The following is a 23,537-nucleotide window of genomic DNA, read 5'->3' as shown; positions in this document are numbered from 1 at the left end:
AATACTGAAAGAGAGAAATGAAGCATATACGGTTTAAAAAAGTAGAGCAAACAAGACTAACAGTGTGTGTGTTTCAGTCAGGACAAAAGTGGTGGACCAACCAACCCAGAGGCCAACTGATATTGTCATCCCTAGAGCCATGCCGCCAGTATGGCTAAAAATAGAGACAGGAATGAAAATAGTAATGCAAAAAAGTGTAATTACAGTCAAAAACAAGGGAATGCACGTTTTAGGTTAACAAGCAACAAAGTCTCGAAGTCTCTCGAAAATATGTAGCTTTGATGATCTACGTAAACTAGTGGTATATACCCAGTTCGTCCTACACTGTCACATACCCCTGTGTTGTCTGGCAACATTTTCCCACACACACTCGCCCTCTGCAGTTTTCTCACAGCCTCCCTGGTGAACAAGGCCAGGACCATGTCATGCAGGGAGAGAAAAGGACAGGCAGAAGAATGGGCATGAGAGAGAGAGAGAGTAAGAGACGCCACATAACAAAAAACCTGGCCTGCCACTTTTGATCGGGCGCTTGAAAAGGACAGCTCTAAAAGCTGGGGCCCACGTTGGTTGTTGCCATGGTACTCACCTAGGAGATGGCTCCTTGCTCCCAAAAATGGCTCTGCTCCTTTACTTGGTCGTCCAGTGGAGATTAATTTGAGTGGAGCTCCTTCCTTCCTGAGTCTGCTCCTGCTCTCTGGTCCTGCCAGCTCCATTTATATGCTCAGTCTCATGTATACAAACACGATCTAAGCAAGGTTCAGCTAAACTTAAGCTTCATCTACACTGAGCTGCTGAATTCAGGCTGTTAAATGTATCACGTAGATATCAAACAACCCCTGCACGGCTTTCATTTTTTTCTGTGAAATCTGAGCAAATCAGGAGACAAGCACATGACACGAATGCTGAGAGGGAAAAAATAACCAGCGACAGGAAAAGGAGGCAGAGTGAGACGTTTGACAGGCTGAGAAAGCAAACGACTGAGATGAAGAGATGGAAAGTGGCCTATAGATGAGGAGCAGAGACAGACCAAGAGACCTAGGATTTGTGATGTTGACGTAGAAGAGAAATTGTTTATTGTGTGGACACACTGATGGACCTTCAGTCTATTAGACATGAATGAAATGGTCTCAGAGACACATTAGCAAGGCCATTACTGATGGAGGGAAGTGAAAGCACTCAATGTCAAAGCTTTCACTCTGCACAAATCAAATGTTAATATTAGTGTTGCTATCATTGAATTTTACTACAGTGTGTTGGTACATCTGGCCACTGCCCTACTTAATCAATAATCCTTTACTCTCCCAAACCCAAAAAACAGTTGCATGCTGTGAACTCAAATCCTCCCTACCCTGTGTGTGTGTGTGTGTGTGTGTGTGTGTGTGTGTGTGTGTGTGTGTGTATGCATGCTGTGCATGCATGCATAGTACATTCATGCTTATTTGTGTCTTGTGAATCAGGGGTGTGACAGCAAATGACAGACTTTGGAAAGGATTATCTGTCTGCGTGGTGTCTGATTCCACGCAGGGGGTGAGCAGTATGTCTGAGTGTCGTAGGCAGATTGACTGAGTTAAAATCTGACTGGGGAATGTATGTAATGAGCACTCTGCTATCTGTGAAGGCATGCCTATGATCTTGTCCAGTAATCCCACTTTCCAAAATCCATGTCCCCAATCTTTTCTCCCTTCAGGACTCCATATACATGGGGCTCTGCAGTCGGGTAGGATGGCAAAGCTTCTCCCCTCAACCCCACTCTACCCCACCCTATCTCAAACTCTGCCCCATGCCAGACAGAGCAGCTTCCACTTGGTTAGGTAATTGTGCAGGAGGGTGGAGGTAACATAGGACCTCGAGAAGTTAAGGCCTGAGCAGGGAAATGGCTGAAGGAGAAAGAGAGAGACAGGCTGTGGACTTAAATATAACTCAGTTGTAGTCTAATTTACTGTGATATTGTTTTTTTAGCAAGACTAAGAGTTTAAAACCATGCTAGCAGCTCTGTGAGGGCGTGCTTAGGCACAGCAGTGCTTTGAGTCAGCATGCTAACATGCACACAATGAAAATACAAGCATTTATTTTAGCATATTATCATGCTAACATTTTGCTAATTAGCACTAACGCCTTATTCATGTTATATGAGTGCCAGCGATGTAAATGAAAATGAAACCAGAAAATCCCGCACACTGTCCATCACTTGAACTCACTGTATCAGACTCACTATTGATAACATTATCTGATCCTATGTACCTAAGACTTTACTCACTAAGACTTTATGGTGAACTTTTTTTGAAGTTACATTTAAAATCACATACACATGAAGTTACACATAAAATCCAATATTACCACTATCAATTCAGCTCATTTAAAATGAATTATACACTGTTTGTATCTGGTTTCGCTTGTTAATGAACTACTACAAACATGAACATACAACAAAAGTTGCTGATTTACAGTATTAATCTGGTTTGACTCCAAGGCTACAAGGCTACTACAGTACAATTGAGGATGATGGGGATTAAATTTGTTTTGGAGATATTTGATTGTTGACCAGATGATGGCAATGTAATTAATCGTCATCCATCCACTAGTTATTGAGCCATTTCACACAAAACCACAAATGTTAACCTTGTGGAGGCACTAGATGAAAGGTCAGGGGATCACCAAAGCTCACAGGATTCATCCTCTGGAGATCATGAATGTCTGCACAAACGTTGTGATAATCCATCCCATAGTTGTTACTTCCCACCAAGTGAGACAGACAAACAGTAACAACTGGGACTAAAAGACACAGTGCTAGTAAATCAGAGTCTTACATCCACCTTCATTTTATCCATCTTAGGTGACATTTCTGCTCTGCTGATGAAAACAGAATCCCTTCTTCACCTCTGACCAAAATCAGGCCTTAAAGCCTTGAGACAAGCTTTAAAAACAATATGTTGCTTTCACCATGTGAATGTGGTAACTGGTTGATAGAGGAGGAAGGTAAATCCTGGAGCTGCCTTTATTCCACTGACCTTACCCTGACCTTCCAAGAGTTAAATCCCGTTTAGAGCCATTGAGAAACCCAAGGAGCTGACAGAGGTCTCTGAGGCTCACTGAATGAAAACAAGTGAGCTACGGTCCATGTGGTAGTCTTTGAAGAGGCTAGATAAGGCCTCTGTGTGTGTGTTTGTGTGTGTGTGTGTGTGTGTGTGTGTGTGTGTGTGCGTGTGTGTGTGTGTGTATGTAAGAAATGTACTCTGAGTGTGTCTGTGTATTTGTTCTTTCCTCTAGATATAGTACATGCAAATCTACATGTAGGTTGTTTTAAATTGACCTGACAAGGTCACATTCAGATGACCTTCAATATCAACCTTCCTTCTGCGGGCTATGCTACTTTGAAGGTCATGACCTCTGCAGGTTTTCTGGACTCTGAGCAGCCAGAGGGTTTAAGTCACCATGGTGAACAGATGAGGTCAGGATTATCTCACTAAACATACTACCTTCATAACCTCAGTGATCTTGTCAGCACCGTGTTTTTAAATGTGTACCATGCCTGTTAAATAAACCAATATTTAAATATTCACATTAAAAAGCATAAAAAACACAGATGACACAAGTATGTCTGTTAAAAGGCACCTCCATAAGGTTGGGGGACTTGCAAGAGCAAATTAAAGAATAATGGATGAAATTAAAGCAGCAGAAGCTGAGATATTTTTTGTTAAAATCCCTGTTTATGAGTGAACACCCATATCATTCTAGTTCCACATGCCCTGTTTCTAAAGCAGGCTTCCTATTAAACATTTGCAATCTCCAAGCCTTAGATGTATTCACTCAAGTGAGGTCACTGGAGTTGTTTTCTCAAGGTGTGTTCAGACTGAGCACACATGGTCAGTGGCACGCTTTGATGCAAGGGGTGTCACTTTGAGTGAGGAAAATTTGTGCTTCTTTTTTGGGCTTTAGGAATCTTCATAAATACAGAGATGAGAGGAAACAAGGGAAAGACTTGAGGCAAATGACAGAGAGAACTGAGCTGAGCTAGTTAGCTTACAGCTAATATCTTTGCAGCTGGTACATTGGGTGTTGGGGGCAAATTAACATGGACTGTACAAAAATTCCAGTGCTCAAATTCATACATGACACAAATGAAAAGTTTGCCTTTATTTCTGTCTCATTGTGATGTTGAAATTGGTGGAGTGCCCCTTTAAGTGATGTGGACTGTCTACTGTCATGTATTGTCAGATGACTACAAATGAATATTTGATTCAGATGTGATGCATGTTAGTATTTGTGATATTTATGTATAAAATAATTGTTCAATCTGACCTTTTCCCCTCACGAAACAACACGACCATCACACTTTACATCCTGTGCTCTATAAGAAAAATTGCACCCTGTTTAAAATGGGATGTGTATCTGGAAACAAAAAAGGCTCTTTAAAATTAGACTCTCTTCCTGCTAATTTTGGACACCTGCATCCTGTCATAGTTAATACATCCTGTGAGGTCACAGGCTCCCATCCTGATGCTTGTCTCTGGAAACAGATGCAGCATGTGGCCTGTATGTCAGCCACCCTGCTGTCACTGTTTGGTTCACTGTGTGGAACCGAGCAGGGTCTTAACAAGAGGAGGCAACCTCTGGGCAGCATGTAATGAGGGAAGGATCAGAGAGAGGGAAGAAAGAACATAAGCAGAAAAAAAAACATGTGGAGGTTGCAAAATTATGAAGAGAAAAATGGAGATCAACACTGATACAAAGAGACAGAGAGGAAATAAAGTCCTTACACAAAGTGCAAAAAATGAAGTTCACAAACCAAACAGAAACATGACAGACAGTGTCTGCGGTGTTCTTGTTCCAGTAAACACATGACACATTAAGAGCATATGCTCTCCTCATTGAAGAACAACAACTCACCAGACAGAGCCAAAGTCAGTGTGTTGCCTGTCTGTAAAGCTATATTAGTCAGCGACTCAGCTCTACACATAATCATACTGATCCTGCGCTATGTTGTCACGCTCTATAAATACTGAGGAAGGAGTCCTCCACTGGCTGCTTTGAGATCAGCCTCAAGGTGAAGATGGCAGTAAAGTACATGTATGTATAATATATGTGTACATTAAAGGAATTGTTTAACAGTTTGAGACATACGCTTTCTGGCTTTCTTGCTGAGTTAGATGAGAAGAACGACATTGCTCTCACAACCATACCATAAATATGTTGATAAAGCCAGAAGCCCGTTAGCTTAGCTTAGCATTAAGAGTGGAAACAGGGGGAAACAGAAATCCTGCCTTTGTCCAAAGGTAACAAAACCTACTTAATAGCACCTCTAAAGCTAATTTATTAACATGGTAAATGTTGTTTTATTTAACATGTACAAAAACTGAAATGTAAAAATGACAAGTTGTGGTTTTACAGTGGATTATTGGCTGGACTCTTTATTGGCTCAGTGCAGACTCCAGGATTGCCAAGAAAGAGTCTGGCACATAAACCCCAACAAAATCACAATGTGTCATTTTTACATTCTGTTTTTTGCACAGATTAAAGAGATAAGAGATATAAAATGTTAATTTATGAGCTCTACAAATGCTGATTGGTGGATTTTGCTACCTTTGGACAGAGCCAGGCTGTAGCTGTTTCTATTCTTAATATTAAGGTAAGCTAAGCTTCGGACCTCAGCTACATTTTAGCAATACAGGCAAGAGATATAACATGAGTCTACTCATCAGTCTGCTGATAAAGTGAGAGAACCATTAATCTCCTCACTTGTCCTGTTTTCAAGCAGTGACCCCTCCTCCTCCTCCTCCTCCTCCTCCTCTTCCCATGCTGTCACTCTCCCAGCCTGCACCTGTCAGATTAGTCTCACATCCTCAGCTGCCACTCCATATGATATGCCTCCTTACTGCCCCGGGCCCACATGTCATCTCACTTTGCATGTATTTATGTGTCTGTGAGCGTGTGAAAGGGGGAAACTAAAAAGGCAACGAGAGGGCAGTCCTATACAAAATGTGGCTGTGTAAAATGTGACTGTGACTGGCCGTTGGTTCCCAGTGTCTCCCTCATGTTGCAGCAGGATTTGGCTTGGTATCATTACCAGGCAAATGTTAAAAGGTTTATTGACACCTCTAAATCACTTGTATTATTCACAGTCCCATAAAATGAGACCTAAGCTCTGTGAGTGGATGGAGAGGAGCTGTTTTCAGCTCCATTGTCTGATAATATTTTAGACCAGCAGCACACTGGCAGCTGTTTTGATCACCCAGTCAGAGGTGTCATGGCTTCCATGCTCTGCTCCTGCTTGTCTGAGACTGCAGTGGAAATTGGTTTTGGGACCCTATATATGAAACTGTGATCACTTCCACCATCATGCACCAGGATAAAGGCAGGATGGAAGTCCTGGGGGTGGGGTGCTGGGTGGGGGAGGGTTTCACCATTGAGAGCCTCCCTGGGAGACGGACTGGAGCAGCTGAGGCGACAAGCATGTGACGAGAGGGAGAAATAATAAGCATCACAGCAGTTTGTAGCTGTGTCAAGCACCTGGAGGCAAGCAGCGTAACTCCGGAAAAGAGGCTACATTTCTTTCAAAGTAATAGTCAGGACTATGCAAGATTTGTAGAAGAATACAGGTAGGAAATATTCAAACAAACAATTACCCTACAAAGTGAATGAATAATATGGCAGTGCTGAATATACTCATAGTGCACTGGTATGACAGCACATCCAGTGGTTTTGATGCTGTTGTAGCCCAGCAGGCAGAGCAGGGTATCCATTGAATGAAGGGTTGGTGGTTCAATTCCCTAGCCCCTTGAAGAGCCTTCGGGCAATACACTGGATCCCAAACTGCTCCTAATAGTTGAAACAGCACCTTGCATGGTAGCTCGCTGCCATCAGCGCGTTTGTGTTTGTGAAATTGTAATGTGTTAAAACTGATATATAAATGCAGTCCATTTACCATTGCTTGTATTCAGCGTGTTACTATGGAAAAGCTGATTAGTATTAATATCTTCATAATGAGGTGATGTGATTTTTTTTTTTTTTTTTTTTTTTTTACTGTTAATGGTAGGCTGCAACCTATCCAAAGCACTTTATTCTGAAAGATGCAGCCGGAAATCAAGCTTCAACAGTTTGACTTGACACGGTGTTGGCATATTTTTCTGTGACTTAGCGCAGTGAACAAGTGAAAAACAGCTGGAATCGAGCAGGAGCCGCATTTCACGAGTCCGGGTTGTGCGTACAGTCCATGACAGAGACGTCAAGACAATAGGTGTGTGTTTGTAAGATAGAGCCGCTGTGGCCTACGTCTAAAAGGATTTAATAAGGTGCCCCCCCACCCCCCCCCCACCCACCCCCCTCCCTGTCAGGCAGTAATTAATTTATCGGAGAGTAAAACAGTTAAAGGGAGTGAGAACAGAGAGGAGTCAGCGGGGACCGTGGCGGCTCTGTAGAGCTGTCACTTTCTGTGTGTGTGTGTGTGTGTGTGTGTGTGCGCGGAGAGGGATTACCATTACGCACTTTATGCGGAGCGCAGTTCTGGTGATGCGTTCAGTCGGGATATGTGCGGCGGGGAGCAGTGAGCGTTCAGGGGCATAAAGGGCTCAGTAGCGGGACAAGGGGGGTCCTGCAGGTCCGTGTGCACATCGCAGGATTTCGGTGTTTTATTTGTTTCGGTGTCGGTGCAGTGAAAGCCAAAGATGTGGACCCGCTGAACAAAGGATTTAGGGGGCGAAACGATAAAGAATCTCCTCCACGTTTTAAACCTGACGCCCCGGTGCGTTTCGTCTCCCCCTGTTCGGACTTGTCAGGAGCCAGGAGTCGGGAATTCATGCCGATTCCGCCTTTGAGGACATCGGACACGGGCTGAAGAAACCGGGTTCCTCTGGTTGAGAGCCTGGAGCAAGAGGAATCATCTGGTCCGATCGCGTACGAGTCCATGTGGATGGCGAGAGAATACGCAAACACGGCGAGCGGAGCTGATTCCGAAATGTGACATTTTTCTTCCGTCTCCCATTACACCTGACAACTGTGCATCCGCCTTCGTTCTCGATCGGATTTGTTTACATCGATACAGGTACGTGCTGCTCATCGTGTAGCCCCCAGAGTATCGATTAGGTTAATATGAATGGGGGGGGGGGGGGGGGGGTGATATATCCTTATGGACATGCGTGATATATATTCAGTGGGTGAGTGAATGTGTGAATGTGAACGCTTCTCTCGGTTTGTGTTGGGATGCGTGGCTGTTTCGGGGCTTGTCACCACTGAGGTGGAAGTTGCATCACTGACAGCTCTGGGAGAAAGGCGACGTCGATGCGCCAGATGCATAGGTGAGAGGAGCGGAGGGGGGCCACGCAGTGTTGTAGACGTGTTGCAGAAACATTACACATACATTTACGCTCAGGGTTCTCCACTCGTGGCCTTGACCTCAAGGAGCGTTTGACAAAAACCACGTTAAGCTTAACTAGAGACGCGTCCGTGGAGGACTTTGACCTGGGTGAAATTTGACGGCTGATTGGCTGTGGCACATTTTTCTCACCAGGATGAAAAGGCTGGTCTCTTTTTTTTTGTAGCTGCGCCTCCATTTTCATCCCACAATACATTGGGATATTTTAGGAGTGTCAATCAGACCTCCATTCTTTAGAGGTTAGATGTCATCCTCTATTTTTGGATTATTCTCTCTCTCTCTCTCTCTCACACACACACACACACACACCTCAGTAACAATGGTCTTACTGCTGCTGCCTCAAACAAACAAACTCTTCTGGAACCCCCCCAGGGACCCTCCCATGTGGCTGGTATTGTTAAGAGGAGGGGGGGGGTGGGGGGGTGCTGAAAAAAGAAAAGAAAAAAGAGCATTCTCCAAATGTGTGTTTGCATTAAGCTGCTCCTTAGGTCAGCTAAAGCCAAGGGTGCCCCCCCGTAGGAGACATGTCCCTCCCACGTTGGCCTCATACACCAGAAGCAGAGCCCTGGACAGGTTCTCTAACTCACCAAGATATCGCACTTAAATGCCCACTTGGGTATAATTAGACAAAGGAAGTTTGTATGGAAATGGATGTCAATGTATGGATTGGTCAATAGATAGATGATACATGAGGCCTGAGCCACTGTCAGTGTAGTATTTGTGTACTCTGAAAGCTCCCGGGCCTATTTTGGAGTATTCTGTTTTCCATCATTAATCAATATTCAGCAGAGTGGAGCTGTTTATTCTCAGGCTGCGCTTTCATGAGTTAGTTAGCTTCCTCTGGGGAAAAGAGGATGCTACAGTATCTCCTTGGGGCTGATGCCATATGTACCATGTTTGGATGATTGTGTGTGTATGTGTGTGTGTGTGTGTGTGTGGCTGACCTCTTTATGTGTACATGACACAGCTGAGTGTATGAGCTGGAGTGCACATTTCACATATATGGGAACTTCCCTGCTTCTCTTTTCATGTGTACATTTGTGTTCATGTGCCCACCCCTCCTCTCCTCACACACACACACACACACACACACACACACACACACACACACACACACACGCTCCAGGCACAAGGCTCGCTCCAATTCTTCCTGCGCACATCCGGCTGTTCCTTGTTTCTCTCGCTCCTCTGATCTCTATCACACTCTATAACCAAATCTGATCCCTCTGTGCTCCTGTGATCACCCCCCCCCCCCCCCCCTCCCTTTTCATCACATCACTTGGCTTATTGACATCACTGGAAGCAGAACACATGATACCGGAGGTGTGTGTCTCTGGTTTCAGGTTGCATTTCTGGGCTTGGGATGCCTTCACATCTGACCGATCACCCCATCGATTGTTGAGGTAGAAAGAAAAAGGGAGTACAGGGAGGGGGGGAGGTTGGGGGGGGGGTGAGATTAAACACTGGCACTGTTAATTGCCAAGTCAATTAGCATACGGTCTTGCTGTGAGCCCAGTCACATGGTAATGAGGCCTAATTAGGACGGCCGGGGATGTCTGAAGAGGCTGGGGAAAATACTTCGGCTGTCAGTTTTTCACGATGACATCCAGGAGGCTGGTGCAGTGAATGGACCACTCCTCTTTAGTCTCGCCATTCAGTATATTCTCATTTTATTTCCTTTCCAACCTACTTTCTCCTTCTGCGTCTGTGAGTCTATTTTTTCTGAAATCTCCTTTTGAATATTTTAGCATATCCACACGTCATACCTTGACGTCTAGTCCCCCCCCCCCCCCCCCATTCTTCTTCTTCATCCCATTTTACTCCCATCTTTTTATCTGTCACTACCAGCTGTGAGGGATTGCTGGCATCACTCTGGAGGGTTAGAGATGTGTAGAGATTGGCGACAAAGTGCACTTCTTGGTTATTTTATTTGAAGCTTTTAGCGGTGAGTTAAATCCATTTGATCGAGAAAAAAAACCATATCTGTCTGACAGCTAAATCCAAACTATAAAATGTTATGAGTGCACAAGAACATACATAAAAACATAACAGAACCAGAGGGGCACACAAAGAGCACAAACAACATACACCAGACTTCAGAGAAAAAAAAAAAAAATCATCCAAACGATCCAGATCTGTCCCAACATTTAATGGGCTCTTCCCTGGCCCATGCCCCATCCCTCCACCAAATTTGGTGCAAATGGGTTCAGTACTTTTTATGTAATCCTGCTGACAAGTAAACAATCACGGGTAAAAGCGTAACCTCCCTGGTGGAGATATGTAAAACTATGACATACTCAAGATCCAATTTAAAATAGCTGTGTTTTCAAGTTTGAATCTATGCACAGAAAAGTATAAAAAGTTTGCTTTGTGTATGAGGAGCTGTGATGTCAGGTTTGTAGTGCTAGACATATCTTTCTCAAAACGCAGACCTGGAAATCTCATGTAAATTGGCCGAGCCTCTGCGATTTTCTGCGGAGGAGGTCTCCGACTGGAGCTGAATGCACCATCTGTAAGGCTATCTCTGGAAAGTCACAAGTTCAGGGTTTACAACAACCATGTCTCCTGTCAAAGTGTCTTTGGGTGAGAAAAAGACCTCCTGTCTTCTCTGGATAAGAGTATGTCCACATTATGTCGGTCGCATTAAAAAACACATCTTTTCTTTTCCTTTGTCCACACTAAAACTCAACCAAAGATGGATAAATCTTAAAAAGCCAGGCTGATGTTAGATATTGTTCATGTAAAGGAGACAAGAAGGAGATTTGCCAGTCATCCAGCTGATCAAAGAGAAACATGAATCAGAAAAGAATAAAGACATAGGCTACTGTATACGATGTAATACCTCAGTTAAGACAGGTACTTTTATAGGTTCTTTATGAACCTGTATTTTAACTCATCTTATGCTCAATGGAAGAGCTTGAGACAGGTGTTAGAAAAGTTTTTTTTTTTTTTTAAAGTTTAAAAGACAAGTCTGCGATGGCTCCAATGATCAACTTAGCTATTAGAGTATTTTTTAAGCACAGATGTGCTTTTATTCCAAAGTAAATCATATACAATGTGATGGGACTTGTAGACAGACTGGGTTATATTATGACTGATATCTAAGGTTATGTAATGTAAGCCCAGCTACTGATGTGAGATGTAAATGTACGCACAGTCAGAGTAGGAAATGTCTGTGAGATTTAGAGAAGACAGTGGAAAAGACCAGAGTCACAAATGACATCATCGGAAAACAGATGCCAGCACAGGACCCGCAAATGACCTGCTCACCTCAACAGCTGGATCAATGTGTTTCCAGCTGTTTATCTACACTCTCATATAGACTCTCTCATTCTCGCTCACAGACACACACACTCTCTCACACACACACACACACACACACACACGCTGTCTCCATTATCATCCCCAGAAATCTGACTCAAACAGTGGGAGAAAAAAATGAGAACTGACGCGAGTCGTCAAAATGCAATAATCCTCCCAATTATCACCATGGTAATTAGACAGCATCTGGTTGTGTGTTACATCTGATAAGTGTAGGAGGTTGTAATTGTACAGATCCTTGCCTATCCAGCCTGGAGCAGATTTGAATAACTGCAGTGCTGCACTCTCATGCCTGTGTTCCTGTTGTGTGTTAACAGCAGTGCCATAAGGAATGCATGCTGCATACTTGCCACGTTCAGCTTTGTGTGAGAAGGTGGTGCCTTCACACACACATGCATAATACATGCCACCAAAGTGAATGTTATATTTACATGCAAATAGAGCCGGGCGCACATGGGCATTGTGCCAGTCTGTGCAGACGTATGTGAGAGTGACACGTGCAGCATGAGTGCATGTAACTCCGCGATGTGCAGAATACAAAACTAAGATGGACCTCCGAGTGCCAGCAGGCTGCTTGGCACTGAGGAAGATGATGCCTGAGAAACAGAAGCCATTCAGCAGAACTGGCAGGAGCTGGATCCCTCCCCCAGTTACATAAGATACACAGCGAGAATAAAGGCGAGGGGGAGAGAGGGAAGGCAGTGGGGGCGAGAGAGGAGGAGGAGGATGGGGCACAAGAAAGGAGAAGCCAAAATGGAAGGAAAAGGGGGTTGTTTTGGATTAGACAGTGGGGGGTGGCAAGAGGGAGAAAATGTGCAGAGAGGAGTTGTGTGGGGTTCATCTTTCACAGCACATCTTCAAATGTAGCAGAGAGATGAGACCGCTCCAGCTGCTCTGGAGGAGAGGTGGCATTGAAATCCAACAGAATAGAGGGTTTTAAATAGAGGGGAGGACAGAAATGGCTGCATAAAGTGGGAGTGACAGAGAGGGAAACATGTCTAGAGATGTGGGAGGGTGGGGAGGTGTTGGGAGGATAAGACGGCGGCAGCATCCTCTGTGCTGCACAAAGCGGAAGGCCAGGGGCTCGCTCTCTCTCTCTCTCTCTCTCTCTCTCTCTCTCTCTCTCTCTGTCTGTCTTTTCACATGACTCATTAGTGAGAGGCAGAGAAGAGGACTCCAGTGTGTGGCATGTGTGCTGCAGGTGTATGTCATGTACTGTATGTCGTGCGTGTTTGCATGAGCATTTGTGATTTTGCACATGCATGTCTGGCTGACTGTGATCACGCGTGGCCACTGGCAGCCCTCTGTGTGCATCCTTCAGCGTTCAGCTTACCAGTCTGCCAAGTCACACTCAAAAAGCAGCCAGGGCAACCATCTGTGCAAGAGGGAGTGACTGGCTGAGTGAGTGAAAAAGTCACTAGTGTGCGGGACCCAACCTCCAGTCTCTCCTTGTCTCTCAATGAGAGCGTTCATATGTCTCTGCTGTGTGGTTTTACAGGCTCTAGCAATAGCAAATGACAAAGACAAAGAAAGACAAAAAGAAAAGTACAAAAAAAGATAGAGGAGGAGCAGTAAATCTGCTCGGCTTGATGAGGATGAGTGAGCCTTTGTCTCCTCTCCCTTTTGTTTTATGCCTGTCATTTAGTGATGGGGCGTAACCATGGTTATCAGGAGCTCATTGAAAAAACAGCATGATGTTAGGAGTAAGCTCAGCACTGGTGTGTGTATTTGTTTTTGTGCCACTTACACGAGCATGCATTTTGGTAAGGTGTTGTGTGTGTGTAAAGCTCCAGCACTGTGTTTTTGTGTGTGTTTTTTTGGTGACTCATCCCTCTGTAAGCACTGATTGAAGTTAATTTAGACCAGTAATAACCAGCGGCTGTGAGCTACTGCAACAAGGAGGGAAGGAGATGACAGGAAACAACAGCCTGAAATAATGGCAGGAAATGAGGGCGCGAAGAATTTCAGTAATGAGGAGGCGTGAAGAAGAAATTTCGAGGGTGTAAATCATCTCTGAGGGGATACATGAAAGAGCTCCAAACAAATAAATATGCACAATATATATGAATACACACATGCATCTTTCACTGTTTCACCCTCTAGGGGATCAACGGCATAAATAATGAGATATGAAGACAGTCACATCAAAGGCATGTAAATAAATCAATGGTCTGGCAGTGTATGTGCCCACATTAAACCACTTGCCTTGATTTAAAATTGACATAGAAGCCATATAGATGGTCACCAGTCTTTGAATTGATATTGTCTCATTGGATGTGAGCTCAGTCACATATTAATGTTAGAACAGTCATTTTTGTTGCATTTTGTTTTGGACTTGTTAGCAAACAGTTGCTGATATACACATCCAGCAGGTACGGAGTCAGCTTGCTGGCCATGTGCTGAATAAAGTCCAATCTCTCTCTCCTTTTGGCTCTGTTTTTGGTCTCTACCATCTCCAGAGGGAAATATTTGGCTGATTAGCTGCTAAATGCTCCACAATGTTCACTGGCTAGTTGCTAACTGTGTCTGTCAGTCACGTGATTCTGAGCAGGTAGTGTACAGTGAGTTTTTAGACCTTTTTTGCTGAAGAAACAGCTGCAGAAAACAACTATGAGAGCGGTGGGAGAGAAGAAGAACAGGAAAGTTGATGGACAGCTGAACAATGAGCCAAATGAAGCTGCAGACTCTGGTGCTATTCTCTTTAGATTCCCGTACTCTAAGCAACTCCTGTCACACTCTCACACACTTTTCATTGTGTAATATGATACATGGTTACTATAAAAATACCAATTATAGTCTTTTTAATTTTACTGTCATAACTTCAAAGGAAGTCAGATGTATCAAAGAGACAAATCATACAATAAAAAGCATTTACTCTAGATCCACTGGACCTCCTCCTACTTCTGTCCTTATTTTCCTCATGATGAAATAAATCAGAGTACCTAGGGTCTGTCTCCTTCTCGCTGTCTGCCCCATTTAATAAGCTACATGCTGGAAGGAGTGTTTGTGACCTGTAGCCCTGGCTGATGTGTATTTAAACCTCACACTCTCCCCTGATGGCCTGACCATGTAACTCTTCCTGACTTACTGGCACAGAGAGAGAATATGAAGCCGGGGATATCCACTGTTCTTTATGTGGTATGTAAATATTGTGATACAATCTATTTGTGGATACCTGGAGATTTTATATTGTCAAAACTACAGCAAGACTGAAGTACTCTGAAATAAACAATCCAAAGTGTGGCTTCAAGCATAGAGAGGATGGAAAAGTGTGTGTGTGTGTGTGTGTGTGTGTGTTGTGAAAGTGCATTGTTTAATACACTAATGTCTGAGCCAGCTTGGAAAGAATTTCTGAAAGCTCAGAGATGTAGTGGAGAGACAGTTGACAGGAACCTGGCAAAAAGATGTGTTGTAGCGTGTGTGTGTGTGTGTGTGTGTGTGTGTGTGTGTGTGTGTGTGTGTGTGTGCACATTTGTTTGCATTTGTGGTGGCTTTAAATACAGATCATCCTATCCATAAAACACAAAGCTTGTCAGGTGAAACGACGACACTGATCATTTCCACAAAGACCTTAGTGGAACGTAAGACTGTATTTGTGTGTGTGTGTGTGTGTGTGTGTTTGGCTGTCTGACAGTTGTGATGAATAAAGAAAAAGGTAGACTCAGACAGCATTGATTTGGCACGCATGCTGTTCCTTTTTCACTGGGACACTTCTCTCAAAAGTACACGAGTGTTTGTGCCTGTGCTCGAGGCACTGTGTATTTGAGAACAGTGTATTATGCATCGTCTCAAGTCTTGCTAGACGCCCCTTAGATGCCTGATAGTGAGTCAAACTGCTTGTACATACTAGTTTGTTTCTCTGAATCTCTGGGGGTTTTTTTTTCCATTAAAATATGCATGATGCTGCAGCTTTCCTGTCAGAGCTCTGGCAGCCAGCTCACTGGACGAGACCGGACAAATAATGCATCTGAAACTCCATTTGGAAGCATTGTAGGTGCTCTGATCTCACTGCTTTGTGAATGAACTGAAGGCAGCTCATCTGGGCTTTTCTGGGTTTCTAGATATTTTCTCTGTTGTGTGGATGTTGTGTGTTCGAAGGTGTTGAAACAACATGAAACCTTAAAGCCTTTAAAAGGTTGAGAAAAGTCAGGACTATAGGCTGCTACTGGTAAAACAGGATGTGTGTATGTGTGTGTTTTGTGTTTGGGAAGGCTTCAGTCGTTCACCCTGCATGGAGCACTGTCCTTTGTTTCCTCTCTAAAACACAGCAGTGGCTGATTGTCTGTATTGTCACTCGCAGGCAGATGATTGCTGTGGGAATGACTGAGTGCTCACCTCTGTCTTCCAAACATTTCTGACCAGAATGACTCACTCTTTCTTTTCTTTTTCTCTCTCTCCTTTTTCTATATTTCTTTGACTTCCTCCTCTCTTTGCTCCTCGTTCTCTTCTGTCCTGTGTTGTGTTGCTCTCTCAGAGATGGCGTTCCTCCCGGTCCTCCTCCTGCTGCTGCTGACTGTTGCTCATCGTGTCAGCAGTCAGGACACTGAGGACTCTGAGGCTCTCCCAAGAGGCTGCGGCTGGGGCCTCATGCGTCCCTACACCCTCCTCTGCGACCTGGACTCCATATGGGGTGTAGCTGTCGAGTCTGTGGCTGCTGGTGGGGCGCTGGCTGCCATCTTACTAGCCCTAGTCCTGGTGTGCCGTTTACGCCACATCAGTGAGGCTGAGAAGCGCAGCGGTGTCGGACCCATCCTCCTGCTGCTCCTTGGCATCCTTGGCTTGTTCGGCCTGAGCTTTGCTTACCTGATCGAGCAGGATGAGTCGCTGTGTCTTCTCCGCAGGGCCCTGTGGGGCCTCCTGTTTGCCGTCTGCTTCTCCTGCTTGCTGGTGCAGGGTGTCCGTCTGCGCAGGCTGGGCCGGGAGCGTCGGAGCCCTGGTGGCTGTGCCCTCACTGGCCTGGCGCTGGGTTTGAGTGCTGTGCAGGGCATCATTGCTGCTGAGTGGCTACTACTGACCGTGCTGCGGGAGGGACGAGCTGCCTGTCAGTACCTGCCTATGGACTTCTCACTAGCTTGCAGCTACGTGCTCGCTCTCCTTATAGCTGCGCTGACTGCCGCCTCTCTGGCCTTGTGTGGGAAGACACGTCAGTGGCGCTGCAATGCCGTCTGGCTGCTGGTGACCTGCCTGCTGTCGCTGCTGCTGTGGGTGGCCTGGGTGGGCTTCTATCTGTACGGCAATGCCTGGCTGGGGAGGTCCCCGGACTGGAATGACCCGGCACTGGCCATCGCTTTAGTGGCCCAGGGCTGGCTGCTGCTGATTTTCCACGCCATTCCCGAATCCCACATCTGCCTGAGACCCCCACCACAGCCCACTGCCCCAGATTACTTTGACACCTCCCAGAACTCAACACGGATGAGGGAGACCAGCTTCGATGAAGACATCCCTCTCTCACACAGGCAGTTTGTGGAGAACCAGGGCTACGGATACAATGACGAGAACACCGCAGGTACAGTGCAGTCCAATGTTTTAAAGCAGACAGGTGCAATGTGTGGACAGGTTGTAGGAGGAATGTAGGCCAAAGTGAGTAATAGAGGAAATTAGCATGTGTGGCTAGAAATAAATACAGGAGGAAATGTATGTGGGGCAGGATTACACAGCAAGTGTTTTTTTCTTTAAGAGTGATGTGATGAGTCACCATGAGTAATCTCTGTCCGCCGTTCTGTCTATTGCATGCCAGGCTTGAGGAGTGGTGGTGGCGCCGGGCAACACAACAGTAACACTGGCGCCAGGCCCAGCGCTCCTTTCCGCAGCAACGTCTACCAGCCCACCGAGATGACCATGATCCTGAACGGGGGAGCGGTGAGTACATCCTCCCAGTCACAGGTACACGCCGCTTACACGCCGCTCTCTCATTCGACCATGCCGACAAGACTGCATGCACATTTGTGCGTTCTAGACCGTACGTCATTGCACAAGAATGAGGGAGAGGTGTGAGTGTGTGCGTGCAGTATCAGTCCGTGAGCGTATGGTCACATGCCTTGTGTGTATTGCATTGTGGGCACATGCATGGATGGGTTTGTCACAAATGGTCATTCATCTGATATTGATTTGTGTACGGGTGAGTGCGAGGGAACGTCCACGTGCTCCTGTGTGTGTAAATAAGCCGCGATGCTATCTGTCCACTGAGCGATGCGACTGTCTGCCGGGCCTGTCACGCCCTTCATTATGCAGGATGAATGGGCACTCTGCCTGGCACAGGTGAACCACTTTCCAGCCACTGTGTTATGAATTAAGCCCCACGAGAGCACAACCCCCCCCCCCGACCACACACACACACACACACACACACACACACACACACACGTCACTGGAGGTTAAAATGCTGAGGCAACACTCTGCTAACAAAATGATAAAATGCAGACACTATTCCCAGAGATTGCAGCTGATTAAGCCGACAAAGGGAATACAGACTTCTCCTTAAGCTGCTCTGCATAAAATATCATCAGTGTGCACGAACAATGTCTTTGCGCATCCATTTGAAAGAAAGGTGAGCTTATTTATATTGCATATTTAAAACAAAGTGCTTTGTATTACAGATTAAATGAGAAATTCAGCTTTTAACACGGCAATTTAAAAGGGTGAAAGTAATGAAAAAGATGAAAGCGCAGAGATTTACATTGTAGATAGCATAGGATTGCAGTGTGTGTGTGTGTGTGTGTGTGTGTGTGTGTGTGTGTGTTACACTGAGGTAACAGAATATTGAGACTTTTTTCGCTTTGTTGCAGAGAATTAGATGAAAAGACCAATATCACTTACTCTGTGTGGTAAATACTAAGATAAGAATTAGCTTAGCTCCCAACTATTAACTACTACTTTCAAAGGAATGGAGAGCATACAATACTTTAACTTGGGTTTAAGGATGGTAAGAGTCGGGGCAGGCATTATGTCTTCTGGAGATTTGTTCCAGTTTTGTGGAGCCCAATAAGTAAATACTGCTTCTCCACAGTGTAAAATCTGGGACGAACAGCTACCGGATGTCACGAGACACTGAAAGTGTTTGTGTTAAAGTAAAAGACGGTCAGACAAGGTGGAAGGTTTGGTTTCAGAAGAGCGAGACAATAACACAAACTAAATATGTGAATGCTTTTTAAATCTAGCAAATTATATATTTCAATTCACATCATTATCAGGCTTTCTAAAAACAGTTGTCTAATCTCAAGAAAGACACCACTTAAAAGTTTCCGCTAATAGAGATTTTGACAAATATTTAAAAAAACCTTACTGTAAAGAGCACTGTCCTTTACTGCCTCACCTTTGACTGATGTTGAACAGTAGGAATGCCACAGTGTGGACATTTTTCCCACCTGGTAATAAACAGGTGACAACACTGTTGTTACAGATAACACCACATTTTACAAGAGAAGACGTGTTTCAGCTCAGTATCTGTAGATCAGTGTTATGCTGCCACCTTCATTAGAGTAACTTTGCATATCGCCTCATTTATGTTCTCAGGTTGCCTTCTGGCATTGCTTGTAAAACTGAAATATTCAACTTCCACCAATCAGGAGGTCCCACAGTAGCCTTTTTGCAGCCTGAGAGGAGAAACCTGGGACAGAAAAATGTCAATCACTGCTGCTGCTGCTTGTCAAGCCCAATTACTGGGAAGAGAGAGTAAATAAAGCTGAGACTTTAATAGTGATGGGGACAAAAGTAGGATTTTGATTAGTACATTGCAGTGCAAATTATGTCCTTGCAGTCTGAGATGTTTTTTGTCTATGCGCAGAGATATGTAGACAAACATGAGTAAAACGTGTGCATGGGAGCCTTGCAGCTACTTGCAGCATGTGTGTAAAGATGCATGTCTGTATACTGCATATGATGCTATCCAGACTGGCATAATTTACAAACTTCATTTTTCTTCCTTCCACAGGTGCCCTCTGCCCCTCCAACCTACACGGGGAGGCAGCTGTGGTGAGAGAAAGAGGACTGGAAAGAGGATGTATGATAGAAAATGAAGAGAAGAAGAGGATGGAGGGGTTGAGGAGGGAGGGGTCTGGGACGAGGGGACCGCCCGGTTGGATTGGACTCACAACATGGATGCCAACAGGGCCCTTTCACTCCGTGTACAGACTTTAACACTGACTGTGTGCCAATTAACTATTATAATGTATGAGTGTGTGTGAGACTGAGAGAAAGTAGGGCATGGAGGACAGAGCTAAAGTGTGTATGTGCATACAGATCTCTGTGGAGGGGCTCAAAAACTCAAAGTGTGACCAGCAAGTAGCGAAACAAAACACACGCTGACTCAGACCTAAAGATATCAACATGCAGTATTCTTTTTAATTTTATTTGATTTGCTCCCCTGAGACTACAGCACTGTAAGCCTCCTTGAAAACTGTGAAATCCATCGCTTTTTCCTGCTCTGTCTCTCTTCCTGTCAGTCAGGATGTCTTTCCTGCTGCTCGTCACAATGCTTGCACTCAAGTGGAAACATTTGGCTCTGTCCTCCATCCATCCACAGCGAAGGTGAAGACAAAGCACATGGGCAACTGTACAGCTTGAGCACGGCCCGCTTAAAATGAATCCAGCCTCTGTGGGTGTGTATGTACAGTATATGAGAGGAAAGAGTGTGTGTGTGTGTGTGTGTGTGTTCCCTGCATCTGAACTCTACCACTCCAACAAACTGTTGTGACTGTTACACCACCCTCCCCACCCTCCTTCGCTATCTCTGTCTCTGGTCTGCACTTCGCTGTGAATATAACACACAACTCCTCTCACCTTTCCTCATCCTCCCACCTGCATGGACACTTTGCGAAAACAAACTGTGAAACCCTGAACTGCCGTGGGAAAAGAAGTTCCCAGTGACACAGACACAACAAAAGCAGCCTGGAGCACCTGAGCAGAGGGATTGCAAGCTGCTAATGAACTGCTGTTAGATATACGATGGAGTAGAGTGGATTCTGATTGGACAAGGAGGGCGTCAGTCATCAACGGGGAGGCGCTGGTTCATGAATCTAGGTCAGACTGCTGTGCTGCTCTCCCACATCTCCGGTGGCCACTGGCAGTTTGAACCAGCCAGGAGAAACTGTCACTTTATATCAGCAGGAAACAGAGCGAGGAAATGAAATGGTCTCCCGTTCTTAGTTCCTCTGTCTGTGTTTATGTGTGCGTACGTGAGTGTTGTGATTTTATGCGTGTCGGGAGTTGTCAGGGAAAATTCAAAGTCAAGGTTGCTTTCTGGTGCTAAATATTCCTCCACACAACTTCCCAGCGAGGCACAGAGCTACAGGAGCAACGCTGATGTAGACACAGCAGTCAAACTGTGATTGACAGACTATATATAAGGCTGTGGCTGGTGTGTGGAGATATCCTAGAGCCTTAGAAAGATCAGATTTACAGCGAAGGGTAGAAAGAAGGAGATCAAATGCAAGAGGAGGAGAAAGAAGGAAGGGGGTCGGGGGTGGGAAGAGCGAGGAGGAAGGATAGAGCGAGAGACGGTCCGGGGGGAGTCCATGCGACAGTCAAATCTCTGTGACTTCCTTCAGTCAGCCTCCGATCTGTGTGAGAAAATGGCTCCCTGGTCTGCGTGTGTGTATGTGTGTGTTTTCGTGTGTGATGCATGGGGGAGGCCGTGCTGCTCTGCTCTGTGTGGTTGTCGTCTTTATCTGGTGAAGCGTCTCTCCCTCCTGCTCCTCCTCCTCATCGTCCTCCTGTCTGTCTGTGGTCGGCTATAGCTCAAGTCCCCGTGCCAAGAGGGACTCTTGTTTCACCAGAGTCTCCGTTTCACACCCTTTCCCTTCATCGTGACACCAGCTATCTCTTTCACCCGAGAAGCTGTGTACATAGTAGTGCTGTAAAGCTTTGCTTGCTTGTTTACTTTTTTTTTTTAAAACTGTAGGCTGAGTTTAGACACCAGTGTCATATGACCCACTGGAGAACTGACTACTGCAAACTGTTTTTATCTGAGGATATTTTTTTAACTGGTTTGCTTTGCGTTCATACATTTGCTTGTTGTTACATCATGCTTTTATTTTTGTTTTGCCGGTGTCTTTCTTTTTTTTTTTTTAACTAGCATTTTGGAAATGTTTTGCCAACACTAGATATGCTTTAATTTTTTGTTTGATTAATGTTCAAGGAAATTATATGATTTGTCATTTAGGGGGATTTATATTGTTTGTACTTCCTGCACAGCATTCAAAACAGTAGTCCACTCTTTGCTGTAACAGTCACGGGGATACCAACACACTTATTTTTATTTTTTTTCAGAAAAACGACAATGGCTGTGAATAATTTTTTGGCACCTCATGCAGTAAACAGTGACTTATTCTGCCATACTGTTATAAAAAATGGGGCAGGGAGGGCAGATTTAATTAATTTAAAGCCCACCAATAGTCATTCTGGTGACCCCTGCTCTTACAGAAACCCTCAAATAAGAAAAGATTAAGGGTCAACCCTTCACTTCTGCTGTATGTTTATGTCTTACCTACTGGCTACTCTAAAATAGGCTGGTACTAGCAGGCCAGCGAGAGATCTCTGTTTGGGCCAACCCTGGTCAGAAACAGAACCATGAGTTGTAGCCCATGAAGAAGAACTGTCCTCAGGGTTTTGGATGGTCAGCAGCAATAGGACAAAGATCTGGAGTTGAAGGGGGGAGGGTTCAGTTCTTGTGATGTTTTCACTCAACATGGAGTACAAAAAAAAACAACAAAAAAACATGTGATTACGTAGATTTTGCACTTGTTGACTACCTATCTGTGCATGCTTATCACCATTTCTACATGTAAGACCTTTCTCAGACGTACTTTTGAATACTAACTCTATTTATGTAAAGGTCATGTGACAGCAATCATTATTTCAGTGTATATCAGATGACACATTTAATGTCTGTGCTTTCTTAAACACAAAAGAGAGCTGGTTCTTGAGAGGCAAAGAGATTAATGTCAGGTGAAAATGGTCCAATACAGGAATAAAAATGCCAACATCACTGGACCTAATAATAACTTCCTCTCTTGGTTTGAAGACTCGAGGGGGAAAAAGAGAATCTTCCGACTGATATTGTCTCTGTGTTTAAAATCAAATAAACTGTGGTGGAATTTGCACAAAACTTCTATATGTTAAGTTTGTCATCCCTGGGCACCCATCCTCTCTGGGTTTGACATGTCCTTGCCTGTCCTCTCCTGATTTGTCTTGCCTTCAGACTGTTCCAGCGGGGCAGCTGACAGGGGTGATATTGGTTTTCACAGCTGAGCCTGTGCAGTGACGCTGCATGCCTATGTATAGAACTTGATTCCCCTGATTAGAAAAAAAAAAACAAAAAAACAGTTAACTCTCTTGTTTCTGTAACTGATTCAGGAAAAAGGTTCAATAAAAGTGTCATGTTTGTAGTTAATTTTAATTGGATGTGGTGGGGTCTTTTTTTCCCAAGTAGTGAAACAGGATTTTACCGAAGAGTGTCAAAATAAGAGCCTGATGAATACTGACTTTGACAGAGCCTGATGAATACTGATTTTGACAGAGCCTGATGAATACTGATTTTGACAGAATGCATACTGTAAAGATTTCTGTAGAGACTGTTTTTTTAAAACTGTTAAGGTATGTAGTAAAATTACATTTAAAGAATAAACTTTGGGTTTTAGTCAAAATCACAATGAATTTTAAAAATTTCCACAAAAATCCTCCTTCATTGTGTATTCTAATCTGTATGCTGTTCACATTTTTTGGAAATGTGCTTATTCACGGTCCTACTGAGAGTTAGATGAGAAGATTAATATCACTTTCCCATCTGGTAAATATAAAGCTAACATGAATAATTGGTTAGGTTAGCTTAGCACAAAAGGGTCCTATGTGC

At 44.5% G+C, this 23,537-nt stretch overlaps 1 protein-coding gene across 2 annotated transcripts; it reads left to right on the top strand.

Annotated features, from left to right (window-relative positions):
• The first annotated feature begins 7,367 nt into the window (after positions 1–7,367).
• On the top strand, positions 7,368–23,084 carry gprc5ba (G protein-coupled receptor, class C, group 5, member Ba). 2 transcript variants are annotated; one of them, XM_071473675.1, is made up of 4 exons: positions 7,368–8,038; positions 16,164–17,195; positions 17,427–17,572; positions 19,620–23,084. In XM_071473675.1, the coding sequence occupies exons 2-4, from the start codon at positions 16,166–16,168 to the stop codon at positions 19,662–19,664; spliced, it is 1,221 nt and encodes a 406-aa protein (XP_071329776.1). In that variant the 5' UTR covers positions 7,368–8,038; positions 16,164–16,165; the 3' UTR covers positions 19,665–23,084. The 2 variants fall into 2 exon arrangements, with proteins under 2 accessions (XP_071329776.1, XP_071329777.1); XM_071473676.1 differs by having other exon boundaries at positions 7,371–8,038; positions 17,427–17,548.
• The last annotated feature ends 453 nt before the right edge of the window (positions 23,085–23,537 follow it).

The sequence above is a fragment of the Trachinotus anak genome, unplaced genomic scaffold (genome assembly GCF_046630095.1).
Source record: "Trachinotus anak isolate AG129_WGS33_773 ecotype Australia unplaced genomic scaffold, CSIRO_AGI_Tana_v1 ptg000003l, whole genome shotgun sequence".
Lineage (NCBI taxonomy): Eukaryota > Metazoa > Chordata > Actinopteri > Carangiformes > Carangidae > Trachinotus > Trachinotus anak.
This window is presented reverse-complemented; position numbering and strand designations above follow the sequence as displayed.